Here is a 27,682-nt window from a genome sequence, read left to right as displayed (position 1 = left end):
GCAGAGGCGCATTCAAATTCCTTTAACAGAGGCAAACGTTCGCAGCGAACATGTTGGTGTCTAAATATATTTGAACGATTTTGTGTAAACATTCCATCTCCATGGTAAATCTCTGTGTAAACATTCCATCTCCATGGTAAATCTGTGCAACTCCCACAGTGTTCACGGAACTAAATCCTCAAACTGTTTGTGAGTGTTCGCAAACGTTCGTAGGAAAATTGAAAGCAAACAAAAAATGGCGTTTGCCTGTGAATTTGAACACACCTCAGGTTCAAAGAGCTTCACCATCACTAGGTCCTAATGGTCCTGAACTCACTCAGCCAGCACAGCTCGTTTACAAAGACACATTTTAATCAACAGGCTTTAATCAACAGGGAAATCATTAGGATTGACATTATAAAAACTCCACCCCCACATTGCACTTGATTTTATTCAAAGGTCAAATTATTATCTTACTATATGACCTCTCCATTCCACAATCTCTACTCTCATTTATTCGATTTTCCACCCTACTAATCATTCAACCATTTAAAATCTAGTCAAACATATATAGGCTTTCAAAACAAAGAAAATGACAAACCATTCAATGAACAGGATAGTCAAAAGTATTTTAAAAAGCTGTCAGTTTCACTCAAAGAAAGTTTAAGATGATTCCACCTCTTGCACTCAGTGATAATGTTCCGATTAAGAGAATAATCTCAATTCCAGGACTCGTAGGAAACGTATCCACCTTTTTCTTAGAAGGCCAAATTGTGAAGAGCTTTATTAGGAGTTATCTGTAGCTAAATGGCTACTCCTACTTCTGACAAACGCTTCTGGCGACTAAAATAAATAACCATTAATAATCAATAATAACACCTCATTATCCTCTTAGTAACTAGCTACACGGGGAACCTACTGAAACATGGAACTGAACTGCAGAAAGGCACCGCTGGTTGTAGAAGTCCTTCTGGGACAGATGAGGAAAAGGCCCATTGGAATTTACACTATTCCTGTTGGCATGGAGATGATGATCAATGCATTCTCTCTCTTGGTTACGCGTTTCTGGCTGTAAACAAACAGCTGCCCCACGGCACCGTGGTGACCTCTTCTGACACATTCAATATGTTCTTTTTTCACAGTACAAAATGCCACTTAAAGGGCTTATAAAACTATGCAGTCCCAATGCTAAGGACGACAAGGAGTTCCAGTCAGATTTACATTCACATCGACATAGACAGAAATAAAATATGCCACTCAGCTTGGCAAAACATTCCCTTCTTGGCTGCAAGAATCTTTTGTATGTTAGTAAAATCGAGGTGGGTGAGACTACATTCACTTTTGCAAAAGTGTGGGTGGATATATCTGTGTGTCACCCATGTAATCTCTGGAGTGTCTGTATATGCATAGGACGTGTCTTGTGCCATCACGTGCGTGAGGGGGCGAGTGAGTCACTTTCACATCTTGACTAATAAATTCAGTTCAATTTTAACCGGTCAGTGTCAGACTACTACATGTCCTCCCAGTCATTGTTACGCCGCTTTCCACTGAACGGTACCTGCTCAACTCAGTTAAACTCTACTCAGTTTTGGTAAACCAGGTGCTTCCTTTTCGACCCCAGAAAAGTACCCCTTTAAAAGTACCCATTTAACCTAGCTGGGTGGGAAAGCGTCACAGAAAGAAACTACCAAGGCGTCATTAATATGGGACACACAGTAACAGGGCAATTCCACGGAAAATGGACTTTTTTGTCACATCCATAACGCCAGTGAAATGCCTTGCCATTTGTATGATGTGAATGATAAAAAATGCACAAAAAAAGAATGTCATCATGTACATTCTTCAGCCAAAAATAGAAAATGCTCAAATTTCATGTAATCATTCACATCATACCATCACATTTTATTGGCGTTATGGATGTTACAAAAAACTATTTTCCATCAACAATTGTAATGATGGAGGAAATCAGGGGGATTCTCTTTCTGATTATTGGTATGCGACTGCTTATGTTAACATCAAATTTTAATCTATGAGAAACCGTAGAGAGATGGAACGCTTTTTCAAATTGCAGAGCGTTATTCCATTGTCAGAGTGCTAGATTGAATTTACGAAAACACCCGTTTTGAATAACAATGTAATGTAATGTAATTGACAATAATGGCAACTGCTTCGAGCTAGCACTGACAGTATGGCAAAATTATTGAAAATGCCAGGCGTGTTCAGAATGTCAGTATTACACAGGAATGACCATAGCGACCAATCAGTAACCAGCAATACTTCACTTTCACTTCCCCTTTTAGTATTGCCTCAGCTCGCTTGAAGCCTTGACAGAGGTGATACTAAAAATAGTACCTGGTACCAGTTTTCCCGTATAGAAAATCAAAAAAGGCGAGTAAAGTCGAGGCGAGTTGAGAAGATACCATTTAGTGAAAAACCAGCATTACTGGTAAATATGTCGTCTTTCAGGCCATCCCATCAGATACGCAACAAGAGACATCAGTTTAAAGAGATCAACCATATAGAAATAAAAACATAACATCATTCAAGGAAAATAAAACAGGAATGCAGAACAGCTAAATAACATATGTATTTCCATAGCTAACATTTTGTAGTGTCAGAAGCAATCCAGTTCAGTTCCCCCATCTGAAGGATGCATCCTTTTTGAGTTGCGTTCCTCAGTCAACGGTGAAGTATCCTCAGCATCTGATACGGAGAGCTTCGGATAAGGAAGGTTCCTCAGTCAGTGCTGAAGCATGCAGAAATCAGATACGGATAGTCTTGGATCAGAAAATATCCTCAGCACCAGATACAGATAATCTTGGATAGGGAAGCATCCTCAGCATCAGAACGGATAGCCTCGGAGAAGGAAGGTTCCTCAGTAACGCTGAAGCATCCTTAGCAACTGAATCCTGACCAGATTTGAGGAGCTCCTCTTAGCTGGACATACCTGGGATGGGAGCTGTGTAGTGTTAGTGAAAAGGGGGTGAGGGTAGGAGGAACAGCTGATTTATGACGTTGATGGGGATGGTTCTGTTCTTGTAACTTGACAGACACGTCTAGGGATGGCCGATCTCAACTGTGATGTTGACGTAGAGCGGAACTCTCTGGATGGAGACGGTTCTATAGGAACAGGAGTTCAGCCCATTTGAACGCCACATCTGAGGAGTCCGCTGCAATAGAGACATCCTACACACACACACACACACATTAATACATGTATATTAAGTCTTTTTTCAGAATACTTTAAATGTTTTTTTGTTAATATTGCAGATTCTCGCTGTAAAGTGCACACACACACACCTGTCCTTGTTAATCTCGTTGCCGACATCCCTCTTGTGGAACACCATGGTGTAGCGGCCCACCTCAGGTGAAGGCCTCACAATCTTCATCTTCTGCAGCTCCACCCTGAGAAGGAGCAGGGAACTGCATAATGAGGGTGTCTGTGTGTGTGGGTTTATTTTGATGAGATGCTAATAATTGTACCCATGCCGCAGGTCATGACAAGTCAAAGGTCCAAGTCGAGTTGCAAGTAATTTCTAATTTCGTCAAGTCGAGTCTGAAGTCATCAAAAACGTGCCTGGAGTCTAACTTGAGTCCAAACCTCTGCTTCATACCCACTCCTCTACTGCCCCAGTACCCCATAATTACTGCTCCAATACCCCATACCCACTCCTCTACTGCCCCAATACCCCATAATTACTGCCCCAATACCCCATACCCACTCCTCTACTGCCCCAATACCCCATAATTACTGCGCCAATACCCCATTCCCACTCCTCTACTGCTCCAATACCCCATACCCACTCCTCTACTGCTCCAATACCCCAATTCCCACTCCTCTACTGCCCCAATACCCTATACTGAAATTTCTTCTAGCTACATCTGGCTGTGTGTGTGTGTGTGTGTGTACCGTATTCTGAGGTCGTCGTCCTCCCCTCCCCAGCCCCAGTAGCCGTTGGAGAAGCCGTTGACGCGGGAGAACTGCTCTTTTGTCATTGCCGTCACACCTCCAAAATAGCCTTTATAGCGCAGCCTGGGGATGGCAACATCACACCCAACATCACAACTTCAGCAACATCACACACAGGTTTTTCTTTTTAACACAGAATGGTTAAAGTGTGTTCATCAACCAAACCTGGTTGACCATTGGATCACAGCATCAGGGACACTAGCGAGGTGGGCGCTGCCCAGAGAATGCCCAAAGCCCAAACCCCAAGATTCTAAAAGTCCCCAGAGAATGCCCAATACACACTCACACACCATTACACCATTTCATTTATTCTCTAAAGTTGAGCTGGCTCCTGAGCACAAGACATTTCATTACTGGTAAATCCTTAGAAGAGTACATGACAATAAACTTGAACTTCACACTTTGAGTGCCAAAAACGCAACAATCGGGACATTTTATCTGGACATTTAATCATAACTGGCTTTTGACGCATGCACGTCAGGTCAAAACCAGGCCATTTATTTTCGTGGGTTTATCACTAAGTGGCAGTCTCGCCAGGTCTCGCTAGGTCACTTCCCAGAAACTTTACAGGCAACACTTCTTAGGTGCTGACGGGGAAAATTAAAAAGTTGAAGAAAAAGATATTGCAGCAGGTGCGTTTTCGCCAGACAACGCTGGATGAGTCCACCTTTCTACTAAGACAAGATGGCTCTGACCACGACAATCAGGGGAGACCAGGATCACCACACAATCAAGGGAGACCACACGCCAGGTCAAAAACATTAGAATGAGTGACTGACCACTGTGCTGAGGAGGGAGGGAGTTCCATCTCCACCACAGGCTGGGCAGAGTGGAGTGGGTGATAGGCCGAGTCAATTAATTATTAGGCAGAGCTAAGTGGGGGGAGCTAAGCTAGTAGGTTACGCTAGTCCAGACTCTGACTAATATAGTAGCCTATTGTGGAAATTGAAATAAATGAAGTGAAGTGTCTCACGTTGACAACGCAACAGCGTGTCATTACTGTAATTCATTCATACAAAAAAACGTTAAACCGAACATGCCGCCGCCCGTGATATCAACAATCAAGGTGCGCGTCATTTCCCATGGTCAATAAGTCACGACGGATATTTTTTTAGCGTTCAAGCCAACTGATAAAGTGAAGTAACCTATGTGGTAAGACTAATCGAAGCTTACAAACATAACTGCAATTTGGTATTAACATGGCACATGCGAGGGAATGCAGCTCGGGACTACTTTTAAAAGATTAGCAGTCTTGTAAATAATGCATGAATGGGGGATTTTCGTGAAAGCACTACATTTTTTATAAGTTCAAAGTTGTGATTTTGGTCTGTTTTCAGATTTTGGCAGAGAGTGCTGCCAGCAAAGAAGGGGTGGGTGCAACTGCCACTTCAGAGCCTGAAGATGATGGAGATGGAGACATCTCTACGATGGACCCTGAGCCAGCAGTGTTCCATCGTGGATCACAGTGCAACATAAGATCTTTACATCGTTCATCAGGTAGTTAGCTTATATCTAGCATTCACCATACATGCCATATACTCCATGGTTACTATTTTTGCAATTTACACTTTTCAGACAGTAAACATTAAAAAATATGAACTTCATAATATTAGAAAAAGATATTTTGTACTGGGTTGCATTAGATATTGCATGTGTTGTTACCAATGAATGTACAATGGTGAACAATTATTAAGATGAATGTCTTTCATCTAAGCTGTTCAGGTAAAGCCTCAGATGGTGGATGTGGGGACTCAAACCAAAAGGTTTGAGAATCGCAGATCAACTCCACTGGCCAGTCCTGAACGAAGTGATGATGAATCGTAATTTTCTGATATCAACCATTCTGGTGATTAGTGCTGCCACTAATGACTCATTTTCTAATGACTAATCTTTCGACTAATTTTTCGATTAGTCGACTAATCTAAACGACTTTTTTTTTTTTTAAATCAAGTGTTTGTTATTTTGTTGTGTACGTTTTATTTTGAACTCAACTAAAGGGAAAACGTAAAATATATATCACCCTACTTTTGTTAGAAGCTGTATTACTGTAAGTAAACTGTTCAAAAACATTATGTATTAAAAAAAAAACACCCATTTAAAATGCTACCTTCAGATCTACAGTAATGTCAGACCTTTGATAGACTTTATTTGTATGCCAGTGTTGCCATCGACATAGACAACTTCTTTGACCTGAGGCCCTGTCATGGCATACTTTGGAGTCATAGGGCCCATCTACATGAACCCACCCCCCATCAAATTATCATTATATCACATCACAATTATTATTGTTATGCTATATTGTTATACATGCACTTCAAAGCAGCCAGTGTTTAAAGTGCTAACATTGTTCACAAAAAGTTTGAAAACATGCACATCAGAGGACTGCTTTACTAATGTAAAATATAATTAGAATAGTTCCATTGCTTTTGCATGGTTGCATGATAAATACTTCTCAAAACAACAGCAATTATATGGGTGTCATCGTTTTGGGATGTTTCCCTCATGCAAGCATCATATACTGGTATGCAAATGGAACTTTGGACTTTGAAAGGCGACAGGAGTTGAGGACTTTGCAAATGAGCCTAACATCAGCATGTTCAAAACAAGTAGGCTACAGGCACTTTGCGCTGAAAGCAGGCAGGCACGCAGCTTTGCTGCTGGCGTTAACACTTGCGTGCATAGTGGGGTTTAAAACATGCCAAAGTCTTAGTAGCCTGTTTAACATCCAAAGACAGTCATTGTACTTTTCAAGAGTTAATAACATAGAGTTAATATAACATTACAGCCGTGTGAGACCAAAAATAAATAGGCGGTCAATAGTAAAACGACTCTTCGACTAAAAAAATTGCCGTCGACTAATTTTCATGGTCGATTAGGTCGACTAAGTCGACTAATCGCGGCAGCACTACTGGTGATATGTCATAGAGTCCAGGGGAAGAGATGGCAAGCCAGTCCTCTGAGGAGGAACCAGAAGAGCTGGAATCTCTCAGTGACCGAAAGTAATAATCTTTTTATTAATGGAAACTGTTTCTGATTGTGTATATAAAAATGTGTTTTTCCTTTCCTTGTTTTCAGTGCTGTTGACAAGTTCATTGTTTGCCAGAGGCAGCTGCTGTCCTTGTTTACGGTTTGCCTGCATGCTGCGGGGAGACCCAGCGACACATAATGCATCCAGAAGGAACTTTCATAAAAGTCAAGCAGGTAATGTCTTTGTCAACTGTCTGTGAGGAGCTGAATTATAGTCTGAATGTACAGTATGTATATTAATTATTTGTGTCTTAACTATATAGGTATTTCACTGCCTCTCATTTTAAAGCTGCTTGAGTCTTGAATATTTTCTCATCTTTCAGGCCTGCGGAACTTGTGGTTATGAGCGTTACTGGCAAAACCAAGAGAAGGTGCATCGAAACATGCCTGCCTGCAACCTTTTACTCAGTGGTGCCATCCACTTCTCAGGTTGCATGGCTACTCAGACCATCAGGATGCTGAAGCTGTTTGAACTGCAGTGCATAAGTCCCGGCACTTTTTTCCGCCATCAGCGCTATTACACTATCCCTACCATCGTGCAGGCCTGGAAGAATGAGCAGAGGGGGATGATCAGGGAGTTGAAGGAGACTGGAGGTGGATTGATCCGGTCTGGTGACTGCAGGTAGAATGATCAGGCTCATGTTGCTCATGCTGATGTAGAACAGGTCAATATGTTTTTGCATTAACCTCTAAATGTAACTGTTTTTGCCGTTCTTAGATCAGATTCTCCTGGACACTGTGCCAAATATGGTAGCTACTCCTTGATTGAGGATCGAATTAACAAAGTTTTGGATGTTCAACTTGTCCAAGTAAGTTAAGTGTCACACAGAAATCTTGTGTCTGATTTAGTTACTGATATTACTGTTACTGTTCAGTAATAATCAGTTGGCTTTACAGAGCTCAGAAGTCCCAAGCAGCTCTTGGTGTGAGCTAGAGGGTCTAAAGCGGAGTATGCAGTTCCTGATGGACCAAGACATGCAAGTGTCTGCTCTGATAACAGACAGAAATCGGCAGGTAAAGAGGCTAGGAGAGATCTAAAGCTGAGCAGTATTGACATGCACAGTATCACTCAAAATAAATTCTATAAAATCAATTTGTGTGTTCTATGTTTTAGGTGGCCAAGTGGGTACGTGAGAAACTGTGTTCGAAAGGAACAAGCCATTTCTTTGACATCTGGCATATTGGGAAAAGTATGTATTGTGATGTTGGTAGTTCTATATAACAGACTTGTTTTTTGTAGTTAAATTCACTTTCCTAATAATTAGTTTGCTCTGCTCTGTTTGTCTGCTCTGGAACAGGTGTACAGAAAGCACTGGATGCTGCTGCAAAAGAGAGGGACTGTGAGGAACTGAAGCTGTGGAGGCCAGCCATTATCAACCATCTCTACTGGACCGCAGCTTCCACCCCTACAGGAGATCCAGATGAAATGCAGGCAAAATGGCAGAGTATGATCAATCATGTACAAGACATACATGAACACAGCACTCCTGCATTTCCCAGCTGCGCACATCCACCGTTGGAAGGAGAGGCGAGAAACAAGGAGTGGCTGGAACCAGGTACAACATAGTAGCCTATGTTTAAAAGATGTCAAATATTTGAGGCTAAACTTTTTAAGGAATTGTTTAATTTGGTTTTATCAATACATTACCCCATGTGTACTAATAATTATGTTATGAGATGCGACAGACTATATGACAGAATATGTTTTATGCAGGATCACCAGCAGCCACTAAACTGGAGAGTGTAGCTGCCAGGAAAGCACTGGTAAAGGATATTCGACAATTGTCACCTCAGCATCAGACATTCTCCCTGGAGGCCTACCATTCCCTCATTCTGCACTGTGCTCCCAAACACACTGGCTTCTCATTTTTGGGATGTACAGCAGGTAGTGTTATCACTTAAAAGTATCGATACTAATAAAATATTATATAGGTATTGTGATTTTTTTTAATTTCAGGGTATTGCGATACTTTTGTGCATGGTGCAACACTAACAGCAGGTAAATGATGACAGAATGAAAATGGCTAAAAACTAGCAGTCTTGCTAGTCTTGTATAGCAGACCAAAATGTTCTTGATTGATAACAGCATTACATATTTTTTGCAAAAAAAAAATATTGCAAAGTTGAGTCATTGTCTTAGACCCATTTGAACTGAAAGCATGAATCTCATGTATTGTATTTCTGTTGCATTTCACTGCATTGGGTTAGCTTTGGAGACCTAATGTTCTATCTACTTATCACCTACAGACTTCTCTTGGCGGCCCTACATTTCAATTGTAATGGCAACAGAGATGTAGCTCGAACCAGTGAGGGTGAGGCACGCTACGCCGTTCGCTGCCCCCGGTTTCGGAAAGGTGGCTGGGTAGTCCGCCCCATCAAGGAGAAACCATCTTACGGTTAGTAGTAGGGCTGTAACGATACAAACCGAATCGTGAGGTTGGTGTATCACGATTTTTGACCCACGGTTCGATACGAATGTCAATTTTTTTTTTTTTTTTTTTGGGGGGGGGGGCTAGACATTTTATTAAATAACATTTTAATAGCCTCCCTTAGAACGCCAGAGGATTACAGCACACTTTATGCAGATTAGCCTATAGCCTAGGCCTACTATTTTTTATTACAACTCTACCTCTTTAATTCAGCTGTCTGGTTGAAGCCTGGAAATATTGTAAACAAAGTAGCATATAGCTTAGCCTATCATAGTCTACTGATTGGACTGTTCAGTTTCCCCATGTGTGTTTAAGTTTCAAGGTAATAGGCCTACTTGTTCTCCTTGGGACAGGCCCTTTTGGTAAACGTTGGTATTGAGATGATCTGTCAACTTCAATGCAAGAGTTTTAAACAAATATGTGCAGCATGCTAATGATGCTAAGCGGATTTAATAGTAATTTAGCTAGTCGTCTATGCGTCCTTGCTTTCACGATTGTGAATGTTTTATTTAAGTCGCGCGTGTTCATTGAGCAGGAGAGGGAGGGAGGGAGAGTGAGAGGGAGGGAGCGCGAGAGAGAGCGGGGCAAGGAGAGGGGGTTTACTTCTATACTGTTTGGTAAAGTTGCACACAGTCTACAATGAAAGCAAGGTGAGGTATGAAATTATTATTTATTTATTTATTTGTTTTTGGACAACGTAGGCTACCGATAAGTAAAGCGGGAGTTGTGGGTTGCTTTTGCGGCCGCATAAGCTGTAAAGCACTGCGTGAAACACTAGAAAGGGTGTGTCGCGATTCTGCCTTTTCACACCGCGACACAGTATCGTGGATATGAATGTTGCGATTTCGGTTTCGAATCGTAAATCGTTACAGCCCTAGTTAGTAGTTTCACTTAGTTTCTCAATATCTTTTTTAATGAGTCAACCATGTTACTAAATGTGTTTTAAATGTTTCTCTCCTCAAGGATACGCAACAAATCTTATGGTCTCTCTGGTAGAGGAATACTCCAAGTCACCACAGGCCCTACAAGAAAGCAGTGCTGTCTTGACCACTGCTGCCCCGCCCCTCCTCACCACTTCCCTCCAGAAGGTTGCCAAGGATGAGGCAGTCAGCCTCCATCTCGCACGACACTCACGTTTTAACATGAAATAAAAGATACATTTTACCAATACAGTTTGTTTCATTATGAATTTATTAATCTTCTTCTAAACGGGGCCACTGAAAACCTTTATATGTTTGTCCTTCTTCTGGAAACTGCCTTCTTATTTCTGCAACAACACATGAAGGTATGGCTTTCCTGATGTCCCTGCCTAGTATTCCGTACGCCCAGCGGACAACCTGCCTGTACGCTGTGTATCGGAACTGCCTGTGGTAGAGATTGGGGCATAATTTAATTTTGATCATACCATGTTTTCATAGTAAACAATTCCAATGGTAAATATTGCATGTCCTGTTGGCTGATATTCTACTGTACTAACACCAAAGTTGTTTTTATAGGAAGTATATGGAAACCACTGAGTTTAAAAACCTGCTTAACAGGATTTACTGTTTTGGTGTAGAAAACCTGGTTCTTTAAATTGCAGTGTAAGAAACGACATGTGGACTACTTATTTCCTAAATATGCACTGTGAAATACACCCCCCTCCTCCATTTATGCACAGTATAGGCTGTCAATTAGATGCAATTTCTCTGCATGCCTTACACCCAGTATCTCTGCACGTGACAATAAAAGATCCTTGTAACAGACTATTTACATGACCAGCATATTCCCGTCCTAACCAGAACACTAGCTGCTTTCAGGTACGTCCTCCGCAGTACATGCGAGCTCGTTTACATAATGTCCGTCGGAAATACTAGGAGGGGAGTAGTATAACAGCCGGCTAAGTGCGGAATTCACGCTAACGTGTTATGGATCGAGATCCTAACACCGGTTATGTTGTTCATATACGGCCCAAACGCTTGACATCTGCAGAAGCAGAACATGCAGACAACTAGGTCTGAAAGCAGCTACTGGTTAAAAATCAGCAAAATTTCACGATAAACTACGTAGTGCACAGCATTTCCATCCCTGTCCAGACTAGCGTCACAGATGCAAATAGCCTACAGCATTCATTTAAAATCGGGGATAATCATTTTAAGACACATGTTGCTGGCTTAGATGGAGACAATCTTGGATGCTTGAAAAACAACAAAGTCGACAGCAATATTGCTAACTATGATTTATTAAAGATAGTGCAATGTGATAAACATGGAGACAACGTTATAGCCACCATTAGCTATAGCCCGTGGTCACTCACCAAGACACCTGCCCAATTCTCCACCGATTCTCCTCACACCACAACTCTATCTCTCTCCTCTGTCCATTGACCCTTCCCCTTAACTGTGCCTGACCCCTCTCTCGCCTAGGCGGCTCATAATTATAAGGCAATGGCCCATCATAAGAGTTGATTACTACGACCTCTTCACTGTCTGACTCCATTTCGAAGCATTGAGATATACCTGCCGTTATGTCACGTCCGGTCAGAACGTTTTTGAGACGCGGAAGTAATTTTGCTCACAATTTTTCAAAAACTTTAAAAATTCACATTTATGATTATTTTTTTCTCGCAAATCGAATTTCTACACTATTTATCTACAGTCTCAAGCTTCCGAAAACAGCGCGGCATTCAAAGTGTTAAAGTGTAATTCTGGCGAAAATTGACCACAGGGTGTTTTTCTGCATTAAAACACATCAAATAAGCCGTGGAGACAGTATTTTTCATTGACCAACCACTACAGAGCTTGGCCCGCTATATGCTATAGCCCCAAATCGCAAACAGTGGATTAGCTAGGGGCGGCCCCTACCCACTGCCCCTACCAGCACCTCTCGAAGGAAAGTCCGTATAAGTCGATTATCTAATGCAATGTAAAACGAGGGAGCCCATTGAAGATTTGTTCCAGAAAAAACGAGTATACTTTGTTGTTTGTGGTAGTTTGGCCAAATATAAGTTAAAAACAGACGGTAAAAAACTTATATACAAACTAGTGGAATAGTTTGTATAAACTTTGAATAATTTCAACCCTTGTTTTTTGCATTCGATAAGGCATAAAAAAAATTTTCTTGGGTTCCGGTTTCCGACCGACCCTGTCAATTTATGTGCGACCCAAATTTATTTTATGAGCTTGGGGAAGAAATAACACTAAATAGTCTAGGCTACATTAAATAAATCCACAAATAAAAGGCGAATTATAATTACATTAATTACCCCTTGCGTTATGTATAGGGATGAACGTATTTTCTCTGTTACAAAGTAGCCTATGCACAGCTGTTCACGAAGACGATTGTTTTCGTCACTTACCAAGGCACTCGCAATTTTGTCCAAACACCGCAACTTTTTCGCAAATTTGACCAATCATCGTAGTTTCACTGTGAAATGTCACCTACCGCAACAGTCTCTCGCGCAGAATATTGAGCCAGATGGCACACTTACTTCTGCACCTTCTGCATATGACACCAAAGACTGCCCTAAGTGTTCGTTCCTCTGCAGTTTTGATGACAATAAATAGAAGGCTAACGTTAATGATCTGCTTACTTGCATCTCTCAACCTGGTGTTGCTAACGTAGGCTATGAAAGTAAGTTAATTAAGGCCTACTTGGTTTACTGACATTTGAGTAGGCTATGCAACCCATTGGCAAACGTTTACCTGGATATGTCCTTTTAGCTTATGTCATGTTTATGTCAAGCTTATGTTTGCTAGCTTGTGGGCTTAGTTTGAGTAGTGCTACCAAAATCATAGAAATTAATAAAATTGCAAGACATTTACCTCTTCTATGATCCAAGAATGATTTCATTCGAGTTGTTTTTTTTAACATTTATTTTAACTAATGACATAGAAGACATTCCCAATTGCATCCACATATGGTAATGCACTATGCAAAAAGTGATTTACACTCGTAGCCGAACACAGTGAGATGCAAGCCTTCCAATCCACTCAGAAATGTAATTAGGCTACTCTCACGTCCTTAAAGGGGCAGGCAGTCAATTAGACGTACACCACCAATGTAATGACATTAAACAGAAGTGTAGTCAAATAGTTTAAATCAATATGAAATTACTAGATACTTACTTGGATATTAGTAATTATGCAGGCCACAGACTATGAATTATTAAAAAGATATGAACTTAATATGAATTACAAAATATATGAATGTATTGAAACATATGACATGATGCCATCTCTTTAGGTGACTGTCTTTTTTGGACAGTTCTACTATAATGCTTTGTGAATTACCTCAGTCAAAGCATTTTCACAAATAAAGTAGGCCTACTTTGATTTTCTGTAATCCTTACTGTTTACCTTTGATTATCCTTTTTAATAAGCATCAAGATTATCAGTGTGATTTTGGTCTTACTAACCTTAATTGCCCTAAATGTAAACTATTTTTGCCATTTTCACTTCCTCCCGCAATTTCTCCACAAGAAACAGCTAAAATCACCGCAACTTCCATCCAGGTCGCAACAGTCTCAAAAAACCTCGCGAAATCCTGGAGGGATTGATTTTCTACCTACTGTATCCCTTACTGCCACTGGAAAAAAAAAAAAAAAAAAAATTCCCTACCGACCCATGGCCTCAACTGACAACCAACAGTTTTTTTTTTTATGCCTAATTGACTTATATGGACTTTCCTTTGAGAGGAGCTGGTAGGGGGATAGTTGGAAAGTGTTCTTAATAGTCTTCTGTAATAAACTCCAGGATCTTTAACTAGGTTGTTGGTGCTTCATTGTGTGTAGTTTATATCCTGAGCAAGCTACTGACGAGGTTTGGTGCTGTTTTGAATAATATTACTGGTTAAAAAATGCTATTTGGGAAGCGTTTGAACCGCCCCTAGCTAATCCACTGTTTGCGATTTGGGGCTATAGCATATACCGGGCCATGCTCTGTAGTGGTTGATCAATGAAATACAGTGTTTCCGCTAGAATTGTTTTTAGCCACTGTTAAAAAAAAAGTATGACAAGTGGTAGGGTGTCACTCCCGGGATGTTTTTTTTTTCATTCTAGTTGCTAATCACACCATTTAGCCTAACGTGACTTGAGAGGGACAGGATTCAGGAACTAAAACAGGCCCATCTTCTGTCTGACTCGAGTCACGTTAACTCATGCATTAAACCAAATTGTCACTTGAACGCTTGAACATACCGGTAATTCACGTTGACAATGGAGAATCGCTTAGCTTACTTCGTTTATGACAGAAATTAAGTTTTGTGCCAACACGTTGTAAAAACACAACCCACAACACTGCCTTTATTTGGTGCAAATCATCTTTACTTTATAGTTCGCGATTCACATTAGGCCTACTAGGCCATCACCGCGAGTGCATATGAAATGTTTTGCAATTTACCTTAGTTACTACCAGCAGTTGTTGCTTTTTTACTGCGTCAATTCACGATTGAGTGCGCATCTAATGTATCAGCGGTGTCTTCGCGGAGACATCCTCTTCAGTTTAATTTTTGCTGTTGTTGCGAGCGAGCTTAGGCCTATAGACTACGATATGGGAAATACTTTATACGATCAGCTTCAGAAATGAATGGGGTTTTCTGGGCCTGTGCTACACCTTTCCACCAAGTTTGCGAAAATTGTAGTTTTTGCGATGTTGACAAACATGCGTAGCACACGGTCTTGATAGCGCATGCCACTAACGTCTATAAAAACAATATATTTATGGAATAAAACTAGACAGGTAGGCCTACCTCGGATTAGCATTGCTGTTTATTCTTAAACTTCAATTTTCAGCCGCCAGTGGAGGGTATATAGCCTACTATGCGTCCAGACAATATTTTTCGTCTCCCTTAATTCTGAAGCAGTGGCACCGCTAAATGAAGAGGAAACACTGAGAAGAAAGTTAATGCTTTAAATAGGCTACAGCAATACAATATATAATATGTGAACTGAAACTGGACGGGCCATAATAACCTCTGACTAGTTTAGGCTACTTATTGTTAAATTGCAATGTGAGCGGCAGCCAGCAGGGGAGGATACATCGCAGGATTATTTAAAAAGCAAATGTGCGTCTGCCCTGATTCTGATAGGCTACCGTGGCGGTATTAATATAAACCGTGGGGGGCCGCCATGCTGAAATAAAAGTAGAGGAAACACTAAAATATACAGCTTATTTGATGTGTTTTAATGCAGAAAAAAACCCTGGGGTCAATTTTCGCCGGAATTACACTTTAAGGATGCCCACCAAACCCCAACATGGTAAAGATCTCCAGAAAATGCCCAACAAACCACAACATTCCGAAGTGTCGGACGCTGGTTGCTGATACCGATTTAGAATGTTCAGTAAACCAACTTCCAGTTCCACACTGCCCAGACAGTAATGGAAAAGAATGCCTTTTGGACATGTCAAACTCAAAAACTCCATCCAACAAACACCAACAAAGACTTCACAGACTGACAGTGCACACTGCCCCAGCTGTTGGTGTTTGTTGGGGCAGTGTGTGTAAGCACCTTCCAGCAAGCTGTATCCACTGGCGTCAGTTTAACTCACTTGTATCCTGTTACGTTGCGCCCGACCACCAGGTGTTTGGGCTGCTGGGTGTCGCAGGTGTAGAGGTTGTGGTCGTTCTCAGGCACCAGGTCCACGTCGTGGAAAATGAAGCAGTCCCACGGCTGATCCTTCAGAGCCTCCAGGTAGCCCACGTTCAGCAGTTTTGCACGGTTAAACGCGACATTGCCAGCCTGGGACACACACACACACACACACACACACACACACACACACACACACACACACACACACACACACACACACACACACACACACACACACACACACACACACACACACACACACACACACACATGTATAAGTGCAAAATAATATATGTGCCACGTGACCTTCAGCTACTTCAACCTTCAGCCCAAAATTAAAGCTTTGGTGTGCGTGTGTGCCACACACCTGGTGGATGACAGATTTAATAGTGTAGCTACTCTGCAGGAATGTGTGTATCAAGTCAAGTTTTTTTACATAGCGCATTTCATACACAGGTAATTTAATGTGCTTTACATAAACGCACACAGGAATAGCTAATAAAAGCATAGAAGGGAAATAGTCAAAGAATGTAAAAAGTAAAGAATGAAAATAAATACATAAAACACACAAGGTAATGGTACATAAAAACAATTGTTTACAAGTGTTTAAGCAGTAATAATTAAAAGACATAAAAAACAACATAGAATGATTACTCAGTGATGGTGATACTAGTCAAGCACCCAGTGAACAGCAGCACTCTATGGAGATTATTGAAGAAATTCCAAACTGTGCGTGCACTAGGGGTGTAACGGTATGTATGTATTCGTATTGAACCGAAACGGTACGGGCGTCACAGTTCGGTGCATGAATTTACACAGAAAATACACGGTATAAAAATAAATAAAACTAAAGTAATGAATGCAATGCGGAACTACTGTTTGATACGCAAGTTCATGGACACCTAATCTGTAGTCCCGCTTTAGCTCTGTGAAGCGCTCATTGGTGCATAGGTAGCCAAGGCCCGCCTACGTAGGTTATAGTTTTTTGTCAGGTCAACGGTCGAGGGAGTCAGTCAGAGATAGCAGCAGCACTAGGATGGGTATGGCGAGCGGTTCCGACCCACAAGAGAGGTCTCTTTAAGAGATCGCAAGTTTGAGAAAACTTTCCTAGTCAGTTACAGTAGTACAGACGAGAGAGTGGTGGATAAGACATTGTCAGCATTGTGTCATCAGTTGTTGGGTATGTGACTGGAAATACATTGAACATGCTAATGCACATACGACTCAATCACCCAGATGTAGGTCTACCAATCACTGGAACGAGACAAAAAAAATGTCGCCCTGCATTTCTTATAAGCCTTTAGATACACATACAAATAGGGCCAAAACGCTTAAAATGATTTTGTAATGATGGAAAGTGGTGTAAACTGTGTGGTGATCACCTTTATGTTAGGGTAACTTGTGTTGTGCCCTCACATGAAGAGCTGGCAGTAAGTGTCAAGTGTCAACGCTAACCAGGCTAATAAACAAACCATGCGAACGGTAAAGTCATGTGACTTTTAGTTAGGCTCCGTTTATGAAATGAAAGGAGCAATTTGTTTTTTTTGTTTTCTAGAAAGCAAAATAGTGTGACATTTTCACAGTTTTTTTAAAATCATTCTTCTATGTAATTTGCACTTTCATAAATAAGAGATGCTGTAGGCCTATTTTCAGTTTTATAGCTGATTGTCTTATTTTGTTTACAAGTTACAGATTGAGTCTGTAGATGATGTGGGCTACTTGTTTACTGTTTACATCTTACTTTGCACACTTCAGGCTGTTGCAGCTAGCTCAGGGGAGAGATTTTATCACTAGGTAGTAGGCCCTACAGCCTGACACATTCACAATAAAAAAAATTGCCTTCTGCATTTTTTTTGCTTTTCCCTCCATTGTACCGAACTTGTACCGAAACCGTGATGTCTGAACCGAGGTATGAACTGAACCATGACTTCTGTGTAACGTTACACCCCTAGCGTGCACACATATTCCCTTTCAGGGCCAAAATGGCTGACCACAGGGCTCGATAGTCCCCCTCGTGGAGTAATGTAAACAAGGTCGTAACTCATCCGCCGCTCACGGCCCTCAAACCTGCCACCTCAACACACACCGTCGAATGCTCCAACCACTGAGCTAAAAGCCCAGGCTTCCAACTCAGCGGTTAGAAGCGTTCTTAAGGTTAGCGGTGTGAGGATTTACACGTGCACCTAGCGTGCTAGCTCAGTTCGCCTCCATTTGTGTGTGTGTGATGTACCTGATGAATGACGTAGATGCTGTAGTGTAGCTGCTCTCTCTGCAGGAGAGTGTGTGTGTGTGTGTGTGTGTGTGTGTGTGTTGTAATTAATGAACACATCAAAGCCGTTACAATAATAGAAATTGGTTGCTCTTTCGATGCTTACATGGACACCTGCTATGCTTCAAAACTGTTAAAATATCAACCATGGTACAATGTTTTCAATAACTCTGGCTACTCCTGTAAAATCATTGCCCTCATTTTTGGTAGTTTAGGCCATGTGCACAAGATGTGTGTAAGAGGCCTGCAGATCTGCGGACTACATAAGAACAAGGCCAAGAAACTGACAAGATATTGCTCTGTATCAGCAGTAATTGGTAGCCTCTACATATGGAGGCGTAGGTGCCACCTTTACCCCTAATGTGCATAATGGACTGGATATTGGCTGCTGTTGTACACCTTTCTATCACATTTGGATTATGCCATGATATATGCTTATCTTCTAATCCAAATAAAGAATTTAAATGTGTGTGTGTTGTACCTGATGAATGACGTAGATGCCGTAGTGTAGCTGCTGTCTCTGCAGGAAAGGGTGCAGGTAGTGGAGCAGGTAGAGAAGGTGCTTCTCACGGTTTCTATGGGGGATCAGCACAGCAACCTTCTGCCTGCTGATGCAGTTGCTAGGCTGCGACTGGCCCCCCGGGGACAGCTGCTCGCGGTTCTCCTCCTCAACATCCGACAGGGACAGAGAGGGAGGGAACGACAGGGCTATAGCGCCACCTGGTGGGGTGGAAGGCACACACACACACAGATCAACCACAGAGAAACACACTTCATTTGTATGCACCTCTCTGATCCATACCCAGCTACTCTCAACCAACTGCGAAACCACACTTGGTGATCCGCTTAATCACGTTACCATGTCCTGTTCCCACACACACAACCACTCTCTCTGACAAGTTCTTGCTCCTCCCCCCCCCCCACACACACACACACACACACACACACACACACACACACACTCTCCCAGACTCACGCAGCAGTGGTGGGTGCTCAGAGCAGATCTGTAGTGGGGGCCTTGTAGGTTTCTCAGTAGCGGCTGCAGGTAGCTGTGAGGGGCGGTCGTGTTTGGCCCCCCCCAGCAGAGAGTTGACGTTCCGCAGGTCCACAGCACTCCCCCAAATCAGACGGGGGCTCTCCTGGGGGACACAGGCAGAGAAGCAGACCAGTCATGAGTTCAGTCACGTTAGTGTGTGTGTGTGTGTGTGTGTGTGTGTGTGCGTGCCATGCTAACCTGGCTAGCCCTGATAATGTGTGTGTGTGGTGCTCAACTAGATGGCCCTGACGTTGGGTGTGTACGTGCCATGTTCACCTGGCTAGCCCTGATAATGTGTGTGTGTGGTGCTCAACTAGATGGCCCTGACGTTGGGTATGTACGTGCCATGCTCACCTGGCTAGCCCTGACCGGGTGCGTGCGTGCGTGCGGAGTTTAAAATTGGCACCCGCCACTCGCCCTGCCGTTTGGCGAAATGCATTTATTCAGGAGAGCTCAACGTTGTATTGATTTTAATGTCACCAAAGTAATAAACAACATCTGATATTTTAAGGGAATTGCAACCGCATCATTTAGTATGTTACAGGTTTTGAACATGGTGTCATCTGAGTGTTCTGACTAGCAGGTGGTTTTATAGGAGGAAGAAGTATTGCACTAAATTGGACTATTTATTGGGCTAATTAACTAAACTGTCCTAGTCGTCCTTAAGCGTGTCTAATTGCATAACGCAATTTAGAGGTGCGTAAACGCTTTTCCCAATTTCAGGAGGTGCGTAAACAGCATTTCGTTGTCTTTGTACTTGTACTCTGCACAATGACAATAAAGTTGAATCTATTTTCATCTAATATCTTTACATGATTACATCGGTTTGTGGCCGGTATAAATATATTTTGGCCAATTAAGTTAATTGTATACCCTGTGTGTGTGTGTGTGTGTGTTGTGCTCACCTGGATGGCCCTGATGGTGTCATTCACAGCTAATTGTATACCCTGTGTGTGTGTGTGTGTTGTGCTCACCTGGAAGGCCCTGATGGTGTCATTCACAGCTAATTGTATACCCTGTGTGTGTGTGTGTCTGTGTGTTGTGCTCACCTGGAAGGCCCTGATGGTGTCATACACACCTAATTGTATACCCTGTGTGTGTGTGTGTGTGTGTTGTGCTCACCTGGATGGCCCTGATGGTGTCATTCACAGCAAAGGAGGTGATCCAGACGAGCAGCACAAGAGCCAGCAGCAGCAGGAAGAGGAACTTGGCCCTCCTGGTCAGCTTACACACCGCAGAGAACATCATCAGCACAGGAGCAACTGAAGTCCCCTGGTGGACAGGTGAGGGAACACCTCAGCCAGGTGTCTGTGGTCACTGCGTCAATTGCATTGGTCAAGGGATGTGTTCCTCGTCCTCATTAAGGCAAATGATGAAAAAACACTGCTTCAGTTACTCAAAGTAACCTCCATCTTTGACAGTCAGGGTGCCGTGTGTGTGTGTGTGTGTGTGTGTGTGTAATAGCAGAGGAGGGCAGTAGTCCGTGGCAGGTTAGGAGTCCAGACAATGATTAACGCTTGAGCTTCTTGTCCGTCTGACTCAACAGGTTTCCCTTCCTCTCTAGTAAGACAGTATCTGGAGTCCAATATTTCAAGGCATCAACAGACAAGTCCACAGATCACTGTGTTTGTGTCCAAAACGTAACTGGATCCCAGGTAAACTCCTACATGTCAGATTTCCCTTACCAACCAGAACCGGAAGCCCCCTCGCCCGCTGAACACTGGCGTTGCCAGGAGGATGTTTGTCTCGTGTCTCTTGTCTGAACTTGTCAACTGAGGTCTGATAGTAGTCTACCTGCAACCACAAGGCAAGATCAGATTTGAGACACAGATTTGATATTACAAATATCACAACAGTCTGTATGTGTGTGTGTGTCTGTGTGTATTTGCTACAGTACAAATACCACAACAGTTTTTCTTGATAGCACAACAGTCTGTCTAATCCCACCGATGCGACATGTCATGTGCCGAAGTGCACAAGGGGCGCAAAGAGGGAGAGTGGAGCTTCACTGGCATTCTAGAATCTCAGCAGAGAGACGTCTAATTTGCAGACAGCACTGATCATGCTGCTTTAGAAAGAGAGAGATCTCTGTGGAGATAACAGACCCAGGGAGGAAAGTCTCATTTAAGTGAATTATTCTTTTGCTCAGTTTTCAAGAGCTAGGGGGATACAGCATGACACAATCTCTGGCTATGAGCATCTAGCTTCCTGTCCCATCCCCTTCAAATCTCCCACTTAACCACAACAGGGCAGAATGTGTCTGATAGGTTGCATTTAGGGTGTTTCTTCAGAATCAAACCTCCTTATCTTTTGCCCTTGGAGTAGAGTGTTAATCAGTGATCTGCTAGCCTGAAGATTTCCTGTTGCACACACACCTCCACCATGGGCGTAGATTTAGGGTGGGATGCTAAGGACTAGTCCTAATCAAAATTTTAAGATGACAAAATTGTCCCCACCAATATTTTAGCGAACTTATTTGTGCTGCTGATCCTTCCGACAGCCAGCACAACAGTACAAGAAACGTCATTGATTGGCTGAAAAGCAGTGAGGTAGCAAAAACAATGACTTCAGACTTGACTTACGACTCCACTCAAAAGACTTCAGACTTGACTCGGACTCGAGCTTCGAGACTCCTGAACAAGCTGTATTTCAATTATTGCTTTTTTAAAATCTAAATGTATTCATGTATTACTATTTTATTTTATTGCTACATACAGAATACTTTGGAAAACGTATAACGAGCGCCTTTGCCATAATGTGCAACGTAACGCATGTGCGCACACTCACAGATATACTGTATAAAAAAAATGCATTGACCATGGCGACAAAAAATCCTCCCGGAGTTGTGCCTTTTATTATTATTTTCGGTTACAATAACTTCATGCACAGAGGAAATAAGCGAACAGCGACATGCAAGGTGTGTGGCACCAGGATAAATTAAGCCTATTCAACAACGTTCATGAGGCATCTCCAAACGCACCCAGATAGGTCAGTCACTTAGGCCTAGCATATATCGTCACAGGTGACAAGCTAACCATCGCCGTGTTGTGCTAATGCTGGGAACAGGCAGGGATGGACAAAAATACATCAGAATGTATTTCAAAATAAAATACCTAATAGGCCTACCCTCATTTTTAATGTATCAAAATAAAATACTGTATTTTTGTATTTAGAAAATACTCAAAATACTTTTTTCAAGGAAGTATGGAAGCACTGCAAAAATGCTTTTTTATCCCAAACATTTAGCCTATTAAAACTATATAGTAAAAAAAAATACAATTTGGCCCCTGTCATACAAAATAGTATACCGTATGCAAGTTCATGTAGTGTGATCAGAATGAAAAATAATTCAAGAATTTACATTTACATTTAGCTGATGCTTATCCCATACGACCTACTGGTTAGCGCTTCAGACTTGTAACCGGAGGGTTGTCGGTTCGAACGCCGACCAGTAGGCACGGCTGAAGTGCCCTTGAGCAAGGCACCTAACCCCTCACTGCTCCCCGAGCGCTGCTGTTGTTGCTGGCAGCTCACTGCGCCAGGATATGTGTGTGTTCACTGTGTGCTGAGTATGTTTCACTAATTCACGGATTGGGATAAATGCAGAGATTACATTTTCGGGATCAAAAGAGTATACTAATACTTAACCACATCAATCAATAGGGCAAAATCATAATTATGTTTCTGTGCCGAATTTCGTAATTCAAGTCCAGTGCAGAACTGAATAAGAAAATCATAAGGCTATGTGTCTTGAAGTTCCAGTATGTGAGAAACTTGACATGCCTTAATATCTCCAACCTCAAGTATGCAGCTAATAAGGAAATATAATTGTTATTTAATTAAACAAGTTGAACTTGTCCCCACTGTGGAATGCAGATAAGTATGCTACAAGGAAGGGAATTCAAACACACTCAACACCTTACCATCTATTGATGTCATTGTGGTTCATTGAGATATCTGACATTTTTTCTGTTAAAGATTGGCATGGAGCCAATAGGACATTGTTGCCTTTGTCAGTGTCCTTATGTTAAGTTGCACAGGTAAGCATGCTCATCTTTACCTGCGTACGACTTCACACCAGTGCTTCAAGGCAGCCGTGGCCTACTGGTTAGCGCTTCGGACTTGTAACCTGGGTTGCCGGTTCAGCAATAGCCGTCACTGAAAAGCTGGGAGTGTCGTTGAACACAGCTGTTCTCACATTAACTGATTGCGGTAAACATAAACCATTGTTGCCTAATTATCAATTATTCATTACACCTGTGTGTAGGATCTACCATTTTAGTGTTTTTCACATTTAGTATTTTGCAGTATTTTTAAAATGCAAAAATACACACCAATAAAGTATTTTGATACTAAATACAGAGCCTTTTCCTTCAACTCAATAAAATACAAATGACAAAATACTATTTTGTATTTGAAATACATATTACATGTTTCAGAAATACTACCCATCCATGAGAACAGGCAGATTACATCCTTATAGTTGGCCATATGATGACATACTTAGGTTAATCTTAGGTTAAGCCTAAAGTTACAGCATTTCTATCACAATTGACCAGACTTCGACCTTTGGTCTGCTTTTAACAAAATTCTGGCTATGATTGTTCCTTGTATTGCATCATGAGACATCACTGCGCCTATTGCATTCTACTGTTGTTAGCCTGCTCAGTCATTATGTTATACCACATCGCCCTCCATTAGAAGTGCAATGAGCTGCATTGAGCATAATAAACTGCATTTAGAATTCCAAATCCATATATTTTGGTAAAAGTAACTTAAAAGTAGGCTAATACAATAGTAGTGTAATGCCTTACAATTCAGATACAGTAATATTATAATGTAACAAATTACTTTGAAATGACAGTAATGAGTAATACATAATACATTACGATTTTGAAGTAACTTTCCCAACACTGATGATAACCACTTTCTATGTGTGTATGCGTGTGTGTGTGTGTGTGGAGGGTCAATCAAATTCCATGATTGCCACTGATGTGAATGATCTCACAAATCACACAAACCAAATAAAATTTTAAAAAAATCGCAAAAGTATCGAGATTCTTCACTTAGTATTGGTATTGAAACAATAATGTTGGTATTGCGACAACAGGAGTTGGGGATGTGTCCCCACCAAAGCTAAGACCAAACCTACACCCTTGACCTCCACACACTCCATAGATATATACACTAGATGTCGCCTTCTGCTTCTCAGCATGCGTCAACACCGCCGCCATCTTTGTACAGGGATCTGAAGCGCTAAACTAGTTCTCCTGTATTGTCAGCGTTACCTATTTAGCGACGTTTGGCCATCCCCAGCGATAGAAAACCTTTTTAGCGATTAGCGACACATTTGGGAACTTCTCACAATGATGGCAGATCGGCTTCTTTGTTGTTGAAACGTAAGAAAATCACCTTTCTCATGGCTTTGTCATTTATGAATTCAGCTACATCTCGTTTGCCCATGGCACTGACCCATGATTATAAAAGTAACGACTGGCATAGCCTATGTAGTAGCAGAGGTAAATGTTCTACAGATCTACAGCAACTTCTGGTGAGATTACAACTTACATGAGTAAACGAGACGAGGGGTATGTGGCCTCAACCAGAGCAGAGCCTGTTTACTTTCATTGTATCGAACCTGGTTGCAGTTTACTCATTGTTCCTCTAGGGGCCGCCGCTAGCTAGTGCAGAATGAATAGGAGTCTATGGGGCTAGACGGGTAAAATGTATCTTTATTATCGTCTTAAGCTTAGTTTTCTCTAGACTCAACCATAAAAACATGCCTGTCAGTTGGAACAACCCAAAAAACTAGATAATTGCTTGAGATTTTGACGATTTATAGTGATTTTATTTTCGCTAGATCTTTGCCCAGATTGACGCTAATGCATTATAGAGGAGTGGATCACTGAAGCAAGATGGCGTCTCGATTGACGCATTCGTTCCAATGAACAGCAGTAGTCAAGGCGACATCTAGTGTATATATCTATGCACACACTCACTTCCATAGCTTCCATGTCAACACATTCACACACACAAAACGTCCACAGCTTTCATGTCTCACCAACAAACACACTATCCGCTTTTTAAATTCTGCTACCAGTTGGACTTCTTAGCATACCGCCTTTCAGATGAATTCGGTTCAACTCGCGGTAGCCTGAACGCTGATCAGGCTGGTTCACAAAACTTCACAGTAGGCATGGCCCACCAGTTCCCATACCTGTGTGTTCTTTATAGATCAGTGACTGCAGGATATGAAACCGGAGATTTGTCTTTTGTCTCTTAAATTCTGAGCAAACAGAGGAACACATTCTATTCTGCTGTTAGGCTACTTGCCACGTAACGTTAACATACGTCTTCATCAACATTTTTGTACCCCAAAACCAAACCTAACATTGTCTTTGATATGAACCTTTTACACAGTATTGGTATTTTTTTTTTAAATTTTGCATAAAAATAACTCAAATTGTGTAGTTGCACTGACTATGGCAGTTTTTCTTAACTGGTGGGTCGGGACCCAAAAGTGGGTCTTACCATGTAGCTCACCATATCCATCGCTTGAACGCTAAAAAAATATATATGGGTCGCGACTTTATGAACATGGGAAATTGTGGGTCCCAACGTCAGACCAGTTGAGAACCACTGGACTATGGCATATTATTATATACTAGACCCAGACGAACCTTCGTTCTACTACAAGTTGCCATTTCACTAACTGGTTGCGTGCCATCGTGAAATTAGCAGTTTACAGTTAACTTTGTTGCTGACACTCCGTTAGCTCAACATGTATCTCCAAAATTGACAACACTGTCGCTAAGCTAGCTAACGTTAGATATTCAACTAAAGAGCTAAAGTTATGCCAGCAAAATGAACAAGCGTAACGGTAGTGTTGTATTTCAACAAGACCCGTATTCAAATGTTCGAAACTAGTTAAATCACTGTACTGTTACTTGAAGTTAGCTCACAGTTAATAAAATAAGTGGTTTTAGCTTGCAAGAGGAGTATAACGTTAGATAGCCCCGTTAGCTGACCGCTGTCACGCTTTCCGGTGAAATATTATTTGGTCACCGCTATTTACCGATTTGCGGCTCCCATTGACTTCCATTGAACACATGTAAACAAAACGTCAATTATGTGCTCAAACTAACGCCGCTGATTATACCAGCAACCATTTGACTTTGATAACAAACTACAGTTTCGTACAACATATATACAGCAAAAATAACAGAATTTGGATCAGGAAAGGTGGAGAAATCTCGGGAGGAAGAACATTGACGCTGCTTGACAGGGAGTGCTTTGCATTTCCCCTTGTACATGAGTCATAACTTGCTACTTTAGCGGCCGTTATCCCAGCCTACTTGTTAGAGTAATATAATTCCAAAACATACCTTCATATTATTTCACAATTTATAAATGAACTAAGTTTAAAAAGAAAAACACAATATATTAGAGGGATTACACGAATAATTAGTAAGACCAAACAAGATTGCTACCGTAAATTCTGTTATTCCTACTCTATATTAGTACCAACATGTAGTTTATTATCAAAGTGAAATGGTTGCTGGCATAAGTCAGCGGCGTTAGTTTAGTTTAACCGCATAATTGACGATTTGTTTACATGTGGAATGGAAGTCAATGGGAGCCGAAAATCGGTAAATAGCGGTGACTAAATATTATATCCCCGGATAGCTGAGTATCACCACTTCAACGATAACGTAACATACATTCCAGCATCATCATGTCAAAACAAGCAAATGTGGACGAAAAAAGGCCAGGCCGCGTCCAGCCTCAGCAGTCATAACCTAATGTCGCTTAAGATTACACAATTAAGAGAACTGGTCGAAAAAAGCTCCATCTCACCTCCTCTTTTCTCCTGGAGTTTCAGGAGTCCAAGCTGACGTTGACATCTTCGAGTGAACTGCGAGCTGCGGTCTCATCCTTTACGTCTCCTCTGCATCACTTCCGTAACACGTCATGGTTACCTTTTTTTTTTGTATTGCAAAAAGGGTGCAAGTATACAAATGCAAGTATATAAGTTTATAATTAAAGAAATATCTTTTGCGAGCCGAGACTTACTGTAGAATACAAACTAATGGCTTTAGTGTATGCCAACAGACTCAAAAAAGGTTTAAGTGACCTCATCATCGAAACTCAAACTGAGGTCATTCCGTGGTAAATCAACAGATGCCTCCCGCCTGACCATCTTGGATTTGCTTCATACTTGTCAATAATGCTGTATAGTCCGTGAGCCAGAGGGGTTGGTCATTACCGAAAAAGTGGCAAAGGCTACCATACCTTTTCTGAAAGCCTGGAATCTCAGCTTTTCAATGATGTATGATGGCCATCTGACAAGAGTAGCTGTTTTGAGTTATCACACATAATGTAAACTAAGGTTGAGAAAATA

At 41.7% G+C, this 27,682-nt stretch overlaps 1 protein-coding gene across 6 annotated transcripts; it reads right to left on the bottom strand.

Annotated features, from left to right (window-relative positions):
- Nucleotides 1-333: 333 nt before the first annotated feature.
- b4galt4 (UDP-Gal:betaGlcNAc beta 1,4- galactosyltransferase, polypeptide 4) lies at nt 334-27,228 on the bottom strand. 6 transcript variants are annotated; one of them, XM_076264457.1, is made up of 9 exons: nt 27,139-27,228; nt 20,967-21,075; nt 20,404-20,637; nt 19,222-19,384; nt 18,727-18,965; nt 15,933-16,123; nt 3,890-4,012; nt 3,280-3,384; nt 334-3,165 (listed from the first exon to the last, which is right to left on the bottom strand). In XM_076264457.1, exons 3-9 carry the CDS (start codon nt 20,527-20,529, stop codon nt 3,036-3,038), a joined length of 1,077 nt encoding a protein of 358 aa, XP_076120572.1. In that variant the 5' UTR covers nt 20,530-20,637; nt 20,967-21,075; nt 27,139-27,228; the 3' UTR covers nt 334-3,035. The 6 variants fall into 6 exon arrangements, with proteins under 6 accessions (XP_076120572.1, XP_076120569.1, XP_076120573.1 ...); XM_076264454.1 differs by having other exon boundaries at nt 20,404-21,075; XM_076264458.1 differs by lacking the exon at nt 20,967-21,075 and having other exon boundaries at nt 27,139-27,217.
- Between the last annotated feature and the right edge of the window lie 454 nt (nt 27,229-27,682).

Source organism: Alosa pseudoharengus, unplaced genomic scaffold (assembly GCF_046254945.1).
Source record: "Alosa pseudoharengus isolate Yale_2024_CS ecotype anadromous, Long Island Sound unplaced genomic scaffold, YU_APseudo_1.1 YU_APseudo_1.1_scf_3, whole genome shotgun sequence".
NCBI lineage: Eukaryota > Metazoa > Chordata > Actinopteri > Clupeiformes > Clupeidae > Alosa > Alosa pseudoharengus.
This window is presented reverse-complemented; position numbering and strand designations above follow the sequence as displayed.